Source organism: Neophocaena asiaeorientalis, unplaced genomic scaffold (genome assembly GCF_003031525.2).
Source record: "Neophocaena asiaeorientalis asiaeorientalis breed wild unplaced genomic scaffold, Neophocaena_asiaeorientalis_V1.1 scaffold823, whole genome shotgun sequence".
NCBI lineage: Eukaryota > Metazoa > Chordata > Mammalia > Artiodactyla > Phocoenidae > Neophocaena > Neophocaena asiaeorientalis.
This window is the reverse complement of record NW_020172767.1, coordinates 252,008-271,798: the sequence shown is the minus strand read 5'-3', so window position 1 is coordinate 271,798 and position 19,791 is coordinate 252,008. Positions and strand designations below refer to the sequence as shown.

General features: G+C 41.3%; 1 protein-coding gene across 1 annotated transcript in view; it reads right to left on the bottom strand.

Annotated features, from left to right (window-relative positions):
• Positions 1-19,791, bottom strand: part of CD99L2 (CD99 molecule like 2) — an 87,580-nt gene that overhangs the window by 26,803 nt on the left and 40,986 nt on the right. The window contains exons 3-8 of the mRNA XM_024740682.1: positions 19,328-19,396; positions 18,191-18,265; positions 12,389-12,442; positions 9,797-9,828; positions 1,846-1,906; positions 1,635-1,730 (exon numbers count right to left, since the gene is read on the bottom strand). Of these exons, the coding sequence (XP_024596450.1) occupies positions 1,635-1,730; positions 1,846-1,906; positions 9,797-9,828; positions 12,389-12,442; positions 18,191-18,265; positions 19,328-19,396 (387 nt within the window). The remainder of the gene's footprint in view (positions 1-1,634; positions 1,731-1,845; positions 1,907-9,796; positions 9,829-12,388; positions 12,443-18,190; positions 18,266-19,327; positions 19,397-19,791) is intronic.

Here is a 19,791-nt window from a genome sequence, read left to right as displayed (position 1 = left end):
CCCCCCTTCTCTCTCCTTCCGTCTAGTCTCTGTTTTTTCTCCTGGTGGTCTTAAAGAAGCAAGCAGCCACTTGTTCTAGAACTGCAAGGAAACGGTTCTCTGCCAACGAGCTTGGAAGACAACCCAACCTCAGCTGAGACTGCAGACCTGGATGACACTGTGACTGAAGGTGTATGAGGTTCTGAAGAGAAAAACTCAGCTGAGCTGTTCCTGAACTCCTCACCAAAAGAAACAGCTTGTGATCATTTGTTATGGTGGTAACAGAAAACTAATACAAGGAAACCAAAAAATTAATTTTATTATAGCTCAACCATTGAGTACACATCTTTTAATATTCTGTGATGAAGTGGGAAGCACGCTTACAGCATTTCTGTTCCACTCCAAAGTCCTATAGTTGACTCAAAACAGCACATGTGCGACTGTTTCAATTCTGCTTTGTATCAGCTGCTTTCCGTCATGAAGGACTACTTTTACTAGAAAGAAAGAATGATGGGCTAACTATGGTTATGGCAGCTTGAGTATTTGGAAGGTGTTTTCTTGAAAATGAATAAAACGGGGCTGTCACTTTAAAGAAAACCACTGGCAGTACTTGTTGCCAGTGATAATATTTCAAACAAAAAAGAGAATTTTGAAAAATTTATATCTACCACTGCGAGCTTAACAACTTTCCAACACTTAAAGACTTTTTCTAATGAGATGGTGGTGATATTAACAGATGTGAATTTGGGGCACTGCATAATGAAATATGGCATTATTTGGAAGGTCAAAAGACTTAAGAACATCAATATTTTCCAAATGACCAATGCGTAATGCACAAAACCATGAATGGGTAAAAGTTCCACTAAAAAGTACATGAGGATCCCTGGGGAGTTTAATGAACTCAACGATGGAAAATCCATTGATATGGTTTCACATTCTACACTGCACTTAACCTATAAGAAACAACCAGTGGTCGAGTTTGGGTGTCTTACCAAAGAAAAATGATGTGAATCAATGATCTGAAAAGTCTATTAAAATATTCTTCCCCTTTTCAATGGCGTATCTCTTATAAGGCCAGATCTCCTTTATATACATCAACTGTAACAACGTATCACAACTTGAGCCCAGAAGGAGATGGAGATGTGAGAGTCTAGCTCTTCTTTTTTTGGCCGCACCACAGCATGCGGGATCTTAGTTCCCCAACCAGGAAGTGCGGAGTCTTAACCACTGGACCGCCAGGGAAGTCCCCTAGCTTTCCTACTAAGATAGACATTATAGAAATTTGCAAAAATGTACAATGACACTTTTCTCACTAAATCGTCTTTATCTTGCCATAGTTATTTCTCATAAACTCTGCTATTTACGTTATTAACGTGTGTGTTTGCTGTTGTTCATTTTAATTTTTTTCCAGTTTTAGATTCAAAGATGATAAATATCAATAGATGTGACCCACATCTCAACAGAGATTCTCAATAATCTGGGGAGTCCTGAGACCAAAACGCTTGAGAACCACTGTTGTAGGGTTCTCCTGGGCTTTGAAGTGCCCCCAGCTCTGCCAGGCCAGGAGAGGCTCTGTGGGCTGTTGTAGTTAATGAGCTACACCCTGACCGGGGAGCTACAGCACTGGCCTGTGCCTTCAACCAGCTGTGACTTACCTCCTCCTCCTGCACTCGGCTTCCTGTGGCCATGATCTTGATCATTTCGATCATCCAAGGCATCGGCCAAGTCAAATTCTTTTTCGTCAGGGGGCCCTAAAACATAAAAGACAAAGTCAGTTGGTTAAATTACAGGTAGCTCATTTGGACATGGCCCCAGAGAGCTCCACGGGGTCCCTCCTTAGTGCCCTCCTCAGAACAGCCGTGTTACCTGCAGGCTTTGCTGGAGCTCTGGTCGCTCCCGGTCTCCTGGTTTTGGTGCTGACACGGTCCTATCCCCCTAAAGGGGTAAGGGGGACAGCAAGGGGAGCACAATTAGTAACACACACCGCAGCCACCGCACGGCTCAGGGAAGTCACAGCATGAGCACAGCACTCCTGTCCTGGTCCTGAGGTCCCTCTAATGCCTCTGAAGAACCACCTTGAGGATGACAAAGACATGTAAGAGGGTTTACATGAGACGAGTGCTGCTTGCTTTTCTTCACAGGATGGGTGGCGAGGTGGACATGATCCCACATTTGATCTGGTGATTAGTGGAGCTGGGACTTGAGCCCAGATCTACAGGAGATGACCACATGCTTCAGGGGGTCCCAGAGCTTGAGCACAACCCCTGAGAGCTCCAAGCCTTGGCTGTCACCACTCTCAACCCGGCACCGTAATCACAGGTAATACTGCCCAGGGATGAAGTGACGTTATGTTCCCAGTAGAGTATGGGAGTGTCTCATCAGCTGAAAGTGGTTACAACACCAACAAAATATTGTATATAAGTGTGGTTACTGCTGTCAATACTAGGTCTTTCAGCTCAACCATATTCCTTTAAAATTGTGGACTTCTTGCACATCAATTACGTAGCATGCCACACAGGAGTTTTCCAGTAGTTTTTCTTGAACTTCAAGACTCCCATAACTGTTCCTATAATTGGAGGTAGCAGAGGGACAGGAAACTTAAGGGAAGGGAAAGGCATAGACAGTGCTGTATACAGTAAGCACTTAGAATAGAAGCAGCAATGTTTGTGGGGACAAAAACCTCAATGACTTTTACAGATCAATAACGTAATCCTCAAATTGCCCAGGTAATTTACAATGCATTACCTATCTTTTTTGGATAGAGCCTTGGGGTTGTCTATGGATCAAAGAATTATAAGTCTGAATCTTCTGGAAAGAGTGTTAAAAACACAGTAAGACATGACCTGCCAGTTCTCACTAGCAATAAAGGGGGATGTCACATAATGATAAAGGATCAATCCACCAAGAACACATAACAATCGTAAATGTGTATGCACCAAACAAGAGTCTCAAAACACATGAAGCTAAAATTCACAGAGCTGAGAAAAGAAATAAACAAATCCACAAGTATAGTTGGGGACATCAATACTCTACTCTCAGCAACTGACAGAACTACTAGAATGAAAACCAGCAAGGATATAGAAGAACTAAACAACACAATCAACTAACGGGATGTAACTGGCATAATGGACACTACCCAATCACAGCAGAGTAAGTAACTGTTTAAGCACCCATGGAATATTCACCAACAGATCACACCCTGAACCAGAAAGCAAACCTCAACAAATTTAAAAGTATTAAAGTGATAGAGAGTGGTATCTCTGACTACAATGGAATCAAACTAGAAACAACCAAACCAAAAACAAATAAGAGAAAACAAGAAAATCTCTCAACACTTGGAAATAAACAACACACTTCTAAATAAAACAACGGTCAATGAGAAAGTCTCAAAATGAAATGTTAAGAATAAATAGCCCTAATGAAAATGAAAATACAGCGTATCAAAATATGGGAGATGTAACTAAAGTAATGCTGAGAGGGAAGTTTATAGCACTAAATGCTTAAATTAGAAACAAAGAAAGGTCTCAAATCAATAATCCAAGTTCCTAACCCAAGATACTAGAAAATGACGAGCTAGATACTAGAAAAACAAACCCAAAGCAAGCAGGCAGAAGGAAATAATGTAAGAGCAGAAATCAATGAAATTGAAAATAGGAAAGTAAAATAGATCAACCAAACGGCTTGTTCTTTGAAAAAGTCAGTAAAATTGATACACCTCTAGCCTTACTAACAAATATAATTGAAGAAAAAAACCCCAAAATACTAATATAAGGAATGAAACAGCAGATATCATTATAGATTCTGCACTATTAAAAGGATAATAAGAAAACGCTATGAACAACTTTGTGTATTTGACAACTTAGAAGAAATGGACCAATTCCTTGAAATCCACAAACTATCACAACTCAACTCAATCCCATGTTCACGTAACATAAGACTAATATTGTTAAGATGACAATACTACCCAAAGTAATCTACAGATTCAGTGCAATCTCTACCAAAATCCAAAACAGTTTTCTGGGCAGACTTAGAAAACCCCGTCCTAAAATTCATATGGAGTCTCAAGAGAACCCAAATAGACAAAAGAATCTTGAAAAAGAAGAACTCACTTTCCTGATTTCAAAACTTACTACAAAGCTACAGCAATCAAAACAGTGTGGTACTGGCATAAGAACAGACATAGAGACTAACGGAACAGAACAGAAAGCCCAGACATAACACTATGGTCAATATGTTCTTGACAAGGGTACCAAGAACTGAATATCCACATGCCAAAGAATGAAGTTGGACCCTTACCTTACACCATATATAAAAATTAATTCAAAATGGATCAAAGTCCTAAACATAAGAGCTAAAACTATAAAACTCTTAGGAAAAAACATAGGGGAAAATCTTCATGATATTGGATTTGGTAATGACTTCTTGGATATGACACCAAAAGCATAGGCAACAAAAGGAATAATAGATAAATTGGCCCTCATCAAAAGTAAAGCCTTTTGTGCAAAGGACACTATCAAGAGAATCAAAAAACAATCCCAGAATGAGAGAATATATTCATAAATCATATATCCAGTAAGAGATTAAAATCCAGACTATATAAAGGACTCCTATAACAATTTAAAAAATGAGATCTAAAGATGGGCAAAGAACTTGAATAGACATATCTTCAAAGAAGATATATAAATGGTCAATAAGCACATGAAAAATGCTCAAAGTATTGGTCATTAGGGAAATATAAATCAAATCCACAAGGAGATACCACTCCACACTCATTAGGATGGCTATTATCAAAAGAAAAATGAAAAATAACAAATGTTGGTGAGGATGTGGAGAAATTGGAACCCTGGTATGTTGCTGGTGGGAATGTATAAAATGGTGCAGCTGCTGTGGAGAACACTTTGGTGATTACTCAAAAATTTAAATGTAGAATTACTACCTGATCCTTCGATTCCACCTCTAGGTATAAGCCCAAAAGGACTGAAGGCAGGGACTCAAACGGATACCTGCACAGTGTTCAATACAGCACTATCCACAACAGACAAAGGCTAAAAACAACTCAAACGTCTGCCAATTTATATAAACAGATAAAATATGGTACATACACACAATGGAATATTACTCAGCCTTATAAAGGAATGAAATTCTGATACATGCAACAACATGGACAAACTTTGAAAACATTATGCTAAGTGAAATAAGCCAGACATAAAAGGACATATCTTGTATGATTCCACTTATTTCAGGTACCTAGAATGGGAAAATTCTTAGAGACAGAAAGTAGAACAGAGGTTAGCAGGGATTCAGGGTAGAGGAAAATGAGGAGTTACTGTTTACTGGGTACAGAGTTTCTGTTTGGGATGAGGAGAAAGTTCTGGAAATGGATAGTGGTGATGGTTGTACAACACTGGGAATGTACTTAATGCCAATGAATTGTACATTTAAAATGGTTAAAATGGGGCTTCCCTGGTGGCGCAGTGGTTGAGAGTCCACCTGCCGATGCAGGGGACACGGGTTCGTGCCCCGGTCTGGGAAGATCCCACATGCCGCGGAGCAGCTGGGCCCGTGAGCCATGGCCGCTGAGCCTGCGCGTCCAGAGCCTGTGCTCCGCAACGGGAGAGGCCACAACAGTGAGAGGCCCGTGTACCGCAAAAAAAAAAAAAAAAAAAAAAAAAAAGGTTAAAATGGTAAATTCTATGTTAGTATGTTTACCACAATAAAAAAATAATTCAACCTAGATGAAAACACAACCTGAATATTTCTATAACCATTAATGAAACAAAATTTTTAATTTAAAAGCTCCTAAAAAAAGAAATTTCCAGGCTTTTTGATGGTTTCACTGGTAAATTTTACCAAGCATTTAAAGAGGAATTAACACCAATTTTATAAAACCTCTTCCAGAAAATAAAGAGGAGGGATATTTCCCAACTTATTTTATGAGGCCAGCATTAACCTGATAATAAACACAGAAAAAGACTGTATTAAGAAAAAACTACAGCCCAATCTCTCTCATGAACTAATATATAAAATCCTCAACAAAATATTAGCAAACTAAACAGAATGTATAGAAAGAATTATACATCATGAACAAATGGGACTTGTTCTGGTTATGCAAGGCTGGATCAACATTTGAAAAACAATGTGCCCTACAGTATCAGTGGCCTAAAGGAGAAAAAAATCATATACAGGCATATCTCAGAGATACCGTGGGGATGGTTCCAGACCACTGCAATAAAGTGAATATTAATAAAGCAAGTCACATGATTTTATTTTTGGTTTCCCAATGCACATAAAATTATGTTTACGGGCTTCCCTGGTGGCGCAGTGGTTGAGAGTCCGCCTGCTGGTGCAGGGAACGCGGGTTCGTGCCCCGGTCCGGGAAGATCCCACATGCCGTGGAGCGGCTGGGCCCGTGAGCCATGGCCGCTGAGCCTGCGCGTCCGGAGCCTGTGCTCCGCAACGGGAGAGGCCACAGCAGTGAGAGGCCCGTGTACCGCAAAAAAAAAAAAAAAAATTATGTTTACACTATACTGTAGTCTATTAAAGTGCAACAGCATTATGCCCCCCAAAAAATGTATGTACCTTAATTTAAAAATATTTTATTACTAAAAAATGCTATCCATAATCTGAGCCTTCAGGGAGTAGTAATCTCTTTGCAACAGGAACATCAAAGATCACTTATCACAGACCGCAGCAAATATAATAATAATGAAAAAGTTTCAAATAGTTTTGAATTACCAACATGTGACACAGAGACACGAAGTAAGCAAATGCGGTTGGAAAAATGGCACCGATAGACTGGCTCAACGCAGGGTCACCACAAAACTTCAATTTGTAAAAACGCAATATCTGCAAAGTGCAAAAAAGTGAAGCGCAATAAAACGAGGTCTGCCTGTAATCTTATCAACATGGAAAATCCATTTATGAAAAAAATTCAGCAAATTAGGAATAGAGGGAAGTACCTCAACTTCATAGAGAGCATCTAGAAAACACCCATAGCTCTTGTCAGACTTAATGGTGAAAGACTGAACACTCTCTCCTGAAGATCAGGAGCAGGCCAAGGACACTGTTCTCACCACTCTTATTTAACATAGCATGGGAGGTTCAACATTGCAATGAGAAATAAAAGACATACAGATTGGGAAGGAAGAAATAAACCTATCCCCATTTGCCGATGACATGATCATCTATGTAGAAAATTCCAAGGAACCTACAAAAAACGCTTCCTAGAATCAGTAAGTGACTTCAGCAAGGTCTAACGATACAGGAGCAATAAATATCAAAATCAATCATATGATAGCAATGAACATACGGAATCTAAAATTAAAACACATAACCATTTAAAATTGTTCCAGAGAAAATGAAATACTTAGCTGTACACTTGAAAAACATGTACAGGACCTGCAGGCTGAAAATTACAATATGCTTATGAGCGAAATCAAAGAAGACATAAATAAATGGAGAGACATACTGTGTTCATGGATTTGAAGACTCCCTTAAAGACATCAACTCTCCCCAAATTCATCTACATATTTAACACAAGTCCTATCAAAATCCCAGCCAGCTTTCTCTAGACATAAATAAACTTATTCTAAAACTTGTATAGAAAAGCACAGGCCCTAGAATAGCTAAAACAACCTTGAGAAAGAAGAATAAAGTGGGGGGAAATCAGCCTACCCAGTATTAAGGCTTACTTTATGGTTACAGTAATCAAGACAGTGGCAGAAGGGTAGACACATAGAACAGTACAACAGAATGAACTACCTAGAAAGACCTGCCCAAATATGCTCAAGAGATTTCTGTTAAAGGTGCAAAAGCCACTCAGTGGAGGAAGGACAGCCTTTCCAACAAAAGGTGCTGGAGCAACTAGGCATCTATAGGCAAAAATAATGAACCTTGATCTAATCCTCACACACCTCATACAAACCCTAACTCAAAATTGATGACTTTTTTGGGTCTTAAATGTAAATCTATAGAACTTTCAGAAGGAATGATATGAGAAAAATCTTCAGGACTAAGGGCTTGGGAAGAGTTCATAGACTTGACCATAAAACCATGATCCACAAAAGAAAAAAATGGATAAATCAGATGTCATCAAAATTAAAAGTTTCCTTTTGTGAAAGACTCTATTAAGAAGATGAAAAGACAAGCTATAGAGTAAAAGAAAATATTTGCAAAACACATACCCATCTAAGGACTAGTGTCTAGAATATATGAAGAGCTCTCAAAATTGAACAGTAAAATCAAACAATCCGATTAAAATGGGCAAAGGACATGAAGAGGCATTTCACTGAAGGGTTTACATGAATGGCCAATAAGCACACGCAATCAGAGAAATGCAAACTAAAACCACAGTGAGGTATCACTACACACCAATCAGAATGACCAAAAAAAATAGTGATAACACTAAGTGCTGACAAGGATGCAGAGAAAGTGGATCACTCATTTATTGCTGGTGGGAATATAAAATGGTACAGCTAGTCTGGGACACAGGTTGGCAATATTCTTAAAAAACGAACCCTATGACTACCATAGAACCCAGCAATTACCCACCTGGGCATTTATCCCAGAGAAATGAAAACTCATGTTCATACAAAAACCTAGAGCCCAAAACTGGAAACAACCCAGATGATCTTCATAAATAAACTATGGTACATCTACATCATGGAATACTATTCAGCAAGGAAAAGCAACCAACTATTGATACATGCAATGCCTTGGATGGGCCTCAAGGGAATTATGCTGAGTGAAAAAGAGCCAATCCCCAAACATTACATACTACGTGATTCCATTTACATAACATTTTCTAAATTGCCAAATCCTATAGATGGAGAAAAGATTAGCGCTTAGGGACAGGAAATGGGGGTGGGCACAGCAGAAGGGAGACAGTTGTTTTTATAAAGCACAGCACGAGGGTCTTTGTGATCATGGAACTGTTCTCTGTCTGGACTACCGTGGTGGATATACGAACCTACAAGGTGATAAAACTGCACAGACGTGAAGACACACACACAGACATGAGTACAAGTAAAACGGAACATCTGAATAAGATCACTAGATTATATCAGTGTCAAGATCCTGGTTGTGACACTGTACTATAATTTTTCAGGTGTTACCACTGGGGAACTGGTATAGTGTGATGGGATCTCTCTGGAGTATTTCTTACACCTTGATGTGAATTTTACAGTTAGCTCTGAAGAAAATGTCAATCCGAAAACAGTTAAAGATTGATTTGAGCGTCGTAGTCATTTCTGATAGGGGAAAAAAAAGGTCTGACACGTAAATAGCTGGTCTTCAGGGGTGCACAAATGTCTATTATCGACCTTAAAAACTAAGGAGCGAATCGTGTAGACCTCACCTTAGGGGAAAAGAGCAGCAGGAAGAACATCGAGAAGGGAGGCGGTACGTACAAGGACGTTCTCCAGACAAATGAAGCCGATTCCTTCCTGATCCCAATGGTTCATACAACACTGAAAATCTTCCAGAGAGAATATCTTTACAGAGCAAACAGCACAGCTCTTTTCCTCTTTGAAATGAAGATACAACGTACACGCTTCCTAGAGGGCCCGGGTCACTATTTTTCTGTTATCACACCGTGCCTACCTCTTAGAGACCAGTCCCCTTTTCAGCTTTCTAGATCACTGGAGCGAATCTTCCATGGACTAGGAAACTGCCCAGCAGACCAGCGCGCACAGCAAGCTGAAGCTCGGACTTCGGGCTCTGAGGGACCGTGACAGGCCTCGGGGACAGGCCGACCTGCGGATGAGGAGGCCTGTGCTGGCACCTCTACGGCCAGGTGACGAGCTGACCCTACGCTCACCTTCAGGTCATCATCTTCCTGGGCAAACACTTCTAAGAGCCACACACACAGAGGAAGAGGCCCTTGGGGTGAAGCCAGAATGTCTGGGCCCAGGCCAGCTACACTGCTGGCTTATTATAAACGTTAATACATGCTCAGTAGAAAAACGAATCCAATGGTGTAGAATCCTAAGAAAGAAAATATAAAAGGCAGCCAAATCTATCCCCACAGGTAGCTACTCTCAATCTTTTCAGGTCTGCATGTGTCTGTCTCGCTCTCTCTCCATGTCTCTGTGTGTGTGTGCCCCTCTCTGTGTCTCTCTCTCTTTCATGTCTCTCTCCGTGTCTGTGCCTCCCTGTCTTTCTTTCCCTGTGTCTCTCTCCCCGTCTGTGTGTGTGTGCGTCCGTGTCTCTGTTCGCATCTCTCTCTGTGTGTCTCTCTGTGCATGTCTCTCTTTCTGTGTCTCTCTCTGCCCATATGTCTCTCTGCATGTCCGTGTCTTTCTGCGTGCGTGTCTGTGTTCACATACACTTAAATTTGATAGAAATTAATTCGTACTATATATATCCTGTTCTGTAACTTGCTTTTCTTATGCCAGTTCCAGAGATCTACCTTATTCTTTGAAATGGCTGCAGACTATGAATGGTTTAGAATTTATGTATTCAAGTGTGTTATTTAAGAAAAGGTTGAACTGATTTATACAACTGTCTAGAGAAGCGAAACTGTAAAGGTATGGCTCAATACAACAGAAGACATATAAAACCATCTTCCCGATGCCACATAAATATGTGAGGTCATCTTCTCAGTCAGTAGTTCACAAAGAGTGTTCCATGGACCCCAGGGGTCTGTCAGGTCATAACTATTTTCATAATCATCCTCAAGTGTCCTTTGCCCTTTTTACAGGGTTGACATTTGCACTGTGATGCAAATGCAATGGTGAATAAACCTCCAGGCCCTTCGCCTGAACCAAGGAAGTAAGGAGCACTAAACGCTACGAGAAGTCGTTAGATCCTTCGCTACTCGAAGATAGCTGTCGAGACTCCCACCCCCTGGTGTACACACCACGTATAATCCCAGCCTGCTGAGTGGGAGGGACTGAGCTACTTCCATGACCAGGTTATGACATGGCAGAGGTGAAGGGATTTTGCAGATACAATTAAGATGCCCAATCCGTGTCACTGAATTACTCATAAGGCAGAATATTCTGGGTGATTTGGACATAATCAAGTGAGTCCTTGAAAAGAGGGCTGTAGGCCTTCCCTGAGCTAACATTAGAGGTAGCAGACTCTCATTCTTTAGCTGACCTTGAAGAAGCAAGTGGCCATGAGTTCTACAGCTGCACAGAATGGAATTCTGCCAACAATCCCGACCTGTGGATATGTCACCTTATGTGGGAAAAGAGACTTGGCAGATGTGAGTGAGCTAAACACCTTGAGATGGGGAGACTGTTCTGGATCATCTAGGCAGGCCCAATGTGATCACAGGAATACTAGTAAGAGAACGAGACCAGCAGGAGAGTCAAGGAAGGAGACGTGATGATGGAAGCAGGGGTGAGAGTGAGAGAGAGATCTGAGGTTGCCATTCTGTTGGCTTTGCAGATGGAGGAGGTATCCAACAAGGCAAAACTGCAGGCAAAGGCGAGGAAACAGGCTACAGCTTCCCAAAGGAAGACAGCCCTGCCCGTACCTTCACTGTAGCCCAGTGGAAGCCAAATCATATTTCTCACCTCTAGAACTATAAGATAATCAATTTGTGCTGTTTTAAGCCAGCACATTCTTGTAATTTATTACAACAGCAATAGGAAATCCCTAAATAAATACCTAAAACTGTGGAAGCAACTTTGGAATCCAGTGACAGACAAAAGCTGGAAGAATTTTGAGAAGCATGATAGAAAAAGCCTGACTACCTTGAGCCGACTTAGTGGATGTGAACAACTAGTAACAGCTAGTGAGGATTCAGAAGGAGGTCAGGAACACGGTAGAGGAAACCTATATTATACTAGGGGACGCCTAAATCATCATCAACGGACTGTTGACAGAAACGTGGATGTTAAAGGCTTTGCCAGTGAGGTCTCAGATGGAACCAAGGAAAACGTTATTGGACGCTAGAGGAAAGCAGATCCTTACCAGGTAGTGGCAGAACACTCGGCTGAATTGTGCATCCTGTAGTTACGTGGAAAGCAGGACTTCTAAACAATGAACTTGGATATTTGAGCTGAGGAGATTTCCAAGTAAAGTGTTAGGGGTATGGCCTATTTTCTTCTTGCTGCTCATAGTAAAATGCAAGAGGAAAGGAAGAGATTGAAGGAAGAACTCTTGAGCAAAAAGGAACCAGGACTTGATGATTTGGAAAAATTTCAACCTATCCTAACTGCCAAAAAATGCTAAAATTAGGGGACTCGCTGTCAAGAAAGCATGCTCTGGGGAGAAAGTCAATGGTGTGGCGGGAAAACATTATATGAGTACCTTGGAAGGGTCAAAAGGTCAGATTAAACATAAGATTATTCATGGATTCCCTTTGCCATCTCAGCAGAAGCCAGAAGTATAGACGGCATCATTCAAGAAAGATCTGTGGAAGAGCCTCTTTCCCAGTGGGGCGATCACCAGTATATACGTGGAAAACCCATAGAGTTCTTGAGAATTTTAGAACAGCAGGAATGCTGCCAGCCTGCAATTAAAAGGGACAGAAAGAGAAAAAAATGTAAGAAGGCTGTTAGACTCCCCAAATTCTACAGGCAGAAAATACGCTGATATAACTACTCAGTTGCAAACATGTGCTATTTTTCCTGAACAAGGGAGGCTGATTCTGAGGGCAGAGCTGCAAACTCAGAACGTACAGCTGTGAAACACAGGGCATCATCCCTAGGCCTGGAACCTAAAGGACTTGGATTTGGGAATTTCTTGAGACTGGTGAAGTCTTTTTTTTTTTTTTTCCACTTAAAGCTTGAAATCTTTTTGCCTGATGTTTTCTCACTTTTGTAAATGGAATGCCTATAACCATTATTTTATGCCTGTCCGTTGTATTTTGGGGAGCAGATAACTTGTTTCTTGACTTTCATAGGTTTGTATGAAAGAAGTGTTATAGTGTTATAGCCAAAGCTTCACCCATGCCTGACTTATATAATTTAGATGATGAGATTTGGGACGTTTCTGCTTATGTGGATCCTCCCAGACCGGGGCACGAACCCGTGTCCCCTGCATCGGCAGGCAGACTCTCAACCACTGCGCCACCAGGGAAGCCCAGGATGAAACTTTTAAAGAAGTTGGAATGGACAATGTATTTTGCAGGTGGAAGGGACATGAAGGTTTGTGAGCCAGACGACAGATGTGTTAGCATTAAAATGTCGCCCCCAAGATGTCAATGTCCTAATTCCCAGAACCTGTGAATATGTTACCTTATATGGCAAAAGGTCTTGCAGATGTTTCTAAATCAAGGACACTGAGATGGGGAGACTATCCTGGATTATCTGGGTGGGTCTGGTGTAATCACAACAGTCCTTAAAAGAGAAATAGAGAAGCAGGAGGGTCACAGTCCAAGTAGAGATGTGATGACAAAAGTAGGGGTGAGAGAGAGAAAGATCTGAAGATGCTACCCTACACTGCTGGCTCTGAAGATGGAGAGAGAGGGCCATGAGCCAAAGAATACAGGCATCCTGAAGAAGCTGGAAAAGACAAGGAGACAACAGACTCTACAGACTCTCTGCTAATTCTGTAGAGCCTCCAGAAAAAGAAACAGCCCTGCTGACACATGCATTTTAGCTCACTGTGATCCATTTTGGATTTCTGACCTCAATAATTATAAGATAATAAATGTGTGTTTTGTAAGCCACCAAGTTGCCGGTAATTCATTAGAGCAGCAACAGGAAACTAACACAACCTCAAACCTCAGATGAGACTCTAGCCCCAGCTGACACCTGCATGGCAGCCTCGTAGGACTTATAGAGCAGAGGAACCAGCTAAACAGAACCCAAACTCCTGACCCAGGAAAATAAGAGAATGAATGGAAATTGTTTTAACTCAATAATTTATGCTACCTGATTATGAGGCAATATAAAATTAATAGGAGGGAGTAGCAAAAATATTTCATTAGCGCTCAACCTCGAGTATATCAACATTTTAACATTCTGTGTTATGAAATGGGAAGGATTATTAAAGCATTTTTTTTTTATTAAAGCATTTTTGTTGCACACCAAAGCATCACAGGTGACTTGAGGAAGGTCACTTGTGTGATTGTTTCAGTTTTCAGCTGAATTAGCTGCTTTTCTCATGGAAGAACAAATTTATTTCAAAGAGTAAATTACAGCAAACTGTGTCTATTCATATTTGAATATTTGCCAAAAATTTTTTTGAAAATGAATTAAATGAGCCTGTCAATTCAAGGAAATCAACCGACAGTATCAGCTGACAATAAGAAAATTTAGCTTTCAAAAAAATATACACAGCTTTGGAAAATGTGTAACTGGCACCGTGAGCCTGTCAGCTTCCCAATAAAGACTCTTCCTATCAGATCACTGGTGATATTAACAAATATGACATTTGAATATTGCATAAGGAGAGGTGTCATCATTTAAAAGCTCAACACAACTCAGGACACTAGTGTTTTCCAGAAAATGTATGTAGGACGTTACAAAATCATGAATGGGCAAAAGATTCATTCAAAGGGTAAGAAAGTCCAATAAGGTTCAATGGAAACAAATAAGGAAAGTTTACTGATATGCCACTTAGCCTTAAGAAACCACAGCTTCTCCAGTCCTGGTGTCTAAATGTGCGTGTGACCAGTAATAAAAAAAAAAAAACAACAACACCCATTTAGGATGAAAACCTGCAGAAAGTGGGCAGAGAGGGAACTTTCCTCCACATAACAAAGGCCATGTATGACAAGCCCACAGCCAACATCGTCCTCAGTGGTGACAAACTGAGAGCACTTCCACTAAGATCAGGAACAAGACAAGGCTGCCCACTCTCACCACTTAATAAGCAGAAGTGGCTATATTAATAGTGGATAAGGGAAATTTCAGAGTAAGGAAAGTGCTAGAGAAGAAAAAAGGGACATAATGATAAGAGGATAAGCCTATCAGGAAGACATCATGATCCTAAATTTGGATGCACCAAAAAAGCAGACTTAAAATACATGAGGCGGAAACAGAGAGCTAAGAGGAGGTACAAATCCACAACTACAGTTGGGGAATTCAACACCCTACTCACAGCAATTGACAGAACTATTAGACAAAAAATCATCAAGGATGTAGAAGAACCAGTAAACACAACCAACCATCAAGATCTAAGTGACATATAGAGAACAGTTCACCCAACAACAATAGTTATAATGATGGAACTGTTCTGTGCCTGCCTATCATGGCAAATACACAAACCTGCACATGTGATAAAACTGCAAAAAACTAAGCACACACGCACACAGAAGTGAGTACAAGTAAAAACTGGGAAACCTGAATAAAATGGTTGTGACAAACAAAAACAAACACACAGATACAGAGAACAGAATAGGCATTACCAGAGTGGGGGCGGGGTGTGAAATGGGTAAAGGGGATCAACTCTATGGTCATGGAGGAAACTAAATTCTTGGTGGTGAGCACCCTGTAGTGTATACAGAAGTAGAAATATAAGGTTGTACACATGAAACTTATATAATGTTATAAGCCAATGTTGCCTCAATAAAAACCAAATTTTAAAAAATACATGAGTTCTTTTAAAAAACAAACAAACAAAATGTTTGTGATATTATAGTACAATTTGCAACATGTTACCACTGGGGAAAACTAGGTGAAGGGAATAACGGCTCTTTCTGTAGTATTTCCTACAACTACATGTAAATCTGTAATTATCTAAAAATAAATTTGTTAAAAGTAGGCAAAGGGGACATCCCTGGTGGCGCAGTGGTTAAGAATCCGCCTGCCAATGCAGGGGACACGGGTTTGAGCCCTGGTCTAGGAAGATCCCACATGCTGCAGAGCAACTAAGCCCGTGTGCCGCAACTACTGAGCCTGCACTCTAGAGCCCGCAAGCCACAACTACTGAAGCCCGTGTGCCTAGAGCCCATGCTCCGCAACAAGAGAAGCCACTGCAGTGAGAAGCCCATGCACCACCATGAAGAGTAGCCCCCGCTCACCACAACTAGAGAAAGCCCACGTGCAGCAACGAAGACCCAACACAGCCAAAAATAAATAAATAAAAACAAATAAAGTACAAAAAATAAAAGTAGCCAAAGGGAAAGTTGAGAATCAAGGTTATTTTGTCAAAAAAGGTTTGACAGTTAAACATCTGGACTTCAGCAGCACAGAGAAACTTAGAAAATATAGGGTTGGACTCTTCCACTGTTGGTGGGAATGTAAACTGATACAGCCACTATGGAGAACAGTATGGAGGTTCCTTAAAAAACAGAAAATAGAACTACCATATGACCCAGCAATCCCACTACTGGGCATATACCCTGAGAAAACCATAATTCAAAAAGACACATGCACCCCAGTGTTCACTGCAGCATTATTTACAATGGCCAGGACACGGAACTAACCTAAGTGTCCATCGACAATGAATGGATAAAGAAGATGTGGCACATATATACAATGGAATATTACCGAGCCATAAAAAGAAACGAAATTGAGTTATTTGTAGTGAGGTGGGTGGACCTAGAGTCTGTCCTACAGAGTGAAGTAAGTCAGAAAGGGAAAAACAAATACCGTATGCTAACACATATATATGGAATCTAAGAAAAAAAAAAAAAATGTTCTGAAGAGCCTAGGGGCAGGACAGGAATAAAGACGCAGACTTTATTTAAGACGCAGAGAATGGACTTGAGGACACGGGGAGGGGGAAGGGTAAGCTGGGACGAAGTGAGAGAGTGGCATGGACTTATAAATACTACCAAATGTAAAATAGCTAGCTAGTGGGAAGCAGCCACATAGCACAAGGAGATCAGCTCGGTGCTTTGTGACCACCTAGAGGGGTGGGATAGGGAGGGTGGGAGGGAGCCGCAAGAGGGAGGGGATGTGGGGATATATGTATACGTATAGCTGATTCACTTTGTTATACAGCAGAAACTAACACACCATTGTAAAGCAATTATACTCCAGTAAAGATGCTAAAAAAAAAAAAAGAAAGAAAATATAGGATTGCCCCCTCCCAAAAAAAAACCACCAAAAACCCCGAACGAACTTTTTGGCCAATCCAATAATTGAAAATTGTTTTAAACCAGCAAGTTTGTGGTAATACGTTAGGCAGCACTGGAAAACGAATATGAGCAGAAAGATTATTACTTTCATGAAAATGGGCCCTTCTAATATTCTGATAAAACAGCAAGTATGCTTAAAGCTTTTCTGTGGCACCTCAAAATACAGAGGTTGACACAGGAAAAGCATTTGCGCGACTGTATCAGTTCTAAGCAGTGCTAGCCACTTCTCTCATACAAGATTCTTCCTTGAAGGATTCAGTAGTACGACTACGGTTATACTGACTTGAATATCTGACAGACATTTTCTTGCAAATGAACGAAGTGAGCCCTTCACTTCAAGGGAAACAACTAACAGTATTTTTTGCCAATGGTAAAATTTAAGATTTCAAGCAACGCTAAGAATTTTGAAAAACTACTACTGTGAGCTTGACAGCTTCCCGATACTTAAAGACTTTGCCCAGTGGGATGGATGGTGGTAGTAACACATGTGATGTTCTGATGTAGAATGGAATGCGTCAGCACCGGGAAGGTCTGCATAAGGCAGGGCACCGACATTTTCCCAGGGACCAGTGCACGATGCTCCCAAAACACGACCAGTAAACGATCCATTCAAAGGATAAGAGGGGGGTCACTGGGGTCAAGGACGGAAGATTCCCTCATGCGGTTTCATACTCCACACTGCACTTAACCTGTAAGAAACAACCAATGGCTGAATTTTTGTGTCGCATCAAAGAAGAATGTCCATAATTACATGAAAAGTCGATTGAAATATTCCTCCATTTTCCAGCTGTATATTTATAGGAAGCCAGATTTCCTTCATATACTTCAACACAACAATTGAATCTAGAAGCAGATGTGACAGCCCAGCTCTTCCACTAGGAAAAGCATGGTCATTTACCATAAAAATATGCTATTTATCTTAACAGTTATGGCCGTATTATTGTTCATTTAAAATTAATAAAAATATTAAAAATTTTTTTCAGTTTTAAGTTCAAAGATGATAAATATTGATAGACGTGACCCACACCTCAATAGAGATCCTCCATAATTTGAGGAGTCCCGAGACCTAAACGCTTGAGAACCACTGTTGTAGGGTTCTCCCGGGCTTTGAAGTGCCCCCAGCTCTGCCAGGCCAGGAGTGGCTCTCTGGGCTGTTGTAGTTAATGATCTACACCCTGACCGGGGAGCTATAGCACTGGCCTGTGCCTTCAACCAGCTGTGACTTACCTCCTCCTCCTGCACTCGGCTTCCTGTGGCCATGATCTTGATCATCCAAGGCATCGGCCAAGTCAAATTTACTACCTTCAGTGAAGCCCCAAAACATAAAAAAAAAAACAGCCAACTGATTAGCAACTGGGTACAAGATTCCAGAAAATCAAGTCAACCTTCGTGGGCTCTGCTGACCAGCGCAATCAATGAGTTAAGACAAAGAAACTTAAATTGGGGTCTGACTCCTACAGACACCGATAATGGAAATACCAACAGGATGGAGCAAGTTACTGCTTTCTGCCTTTGCAATATATTTACCAATTTTCCACTACTTTGTATTCCCACACATGCTTTGCTTAGGCCAGCAGTCAGACCATTTTAACAGTAAACTCACTGATTATAGGTATTAACCCAAGATTCAAAACCAGCTGCATAGAGTCAGAAACTGGACACTCAAGAGGGAGGCTACGTGGTCACAGTGCGCCTCTTTGAGGCTGCAGATGTGAAGACGTGAGGGCAAACTGTAAAGCAGCACTCACTCTTCTGGGTCATGACTGTCTCTTCAGAAGAAAGGTAGCTATCCACTTCAAGGAACGCGGTAGCATGCTCCTTAAGTACTAGTAACAAGTTGCCAGATGGGAGCAACGACTGCGCTCCCCACCCCAAGGCTACGTTTCTCTTTATATCAGTGAAGATATCTGAATAGTAAAATGGCCCATCTGGAGAAAAGTTAAAACAGCTCCAGGAAAGAGTCACAAAGAAGCAACAAGTTCCAAAATCCTTCAGTGAAAGATGACACTGTAAAGCAAATGCCATTTCAAAATGCTCCATCTGCCTAAAGAAAATGTTTGATGGGCTTCATAAAACCTAAACAATTATATCTTCCCTGATTTTAGAGTGTAAAATGGTTGAAAAGGGGAGGAAGTCCAAATGCATTTTTCTCTTGAAATTCTCCCAAGCAGGGCTTTTCATAAAACACACAGAAGTCATAGTGACTGGTCATACTCTATTAAGTTAAACCCAGCGTTCAGATGAAGGTCTCGGTTGGCATTACACACACAGGACTTAAAACTATGGGTAGTTCAACTGGATACTATCCCAGAAGGAGCTCCACCGGGTCCCTCCTTAGTGCCCTCCTCAGAACAGCCGTGTTACCTGCAGGCTTTGCTGGAGCTCTGGTCGCTCCCGGTCTCCTGGTTGTGGTGGTGACACGGTCCCATCTCTCTAAAGGGGAAGGGGGACAGCAAGGGGAGCACAATTAGTAACACACACCGCAGCCACCGCACGGCTCAGGGAAGTCACAGCATGAGCACAGCACTCCTGTCCTGGTCCTGAGGTCCCTCTAATGCCTCTGAAGAACCACCTTGAGGATGACAAAGACATGTAAGAGGGTTTACATGAGACGAGTGCTGCTTGCTTTTCTTCACAGGATGGGTGGCGAGGTGGACATGATCCCACATTTGATCTGGTGATTAGTGGAGCTGGGACTTGAGCCCAGATCTACAGGAGATGACCACATGCTTCAGGGGGTCCCAGAGCTTGAGCACAACCCCTGAGAGCTCCAAGCCTTGGCTGTCACCACTCTCAACCCGGCACCGTAATCACAGGTAATACTGCCC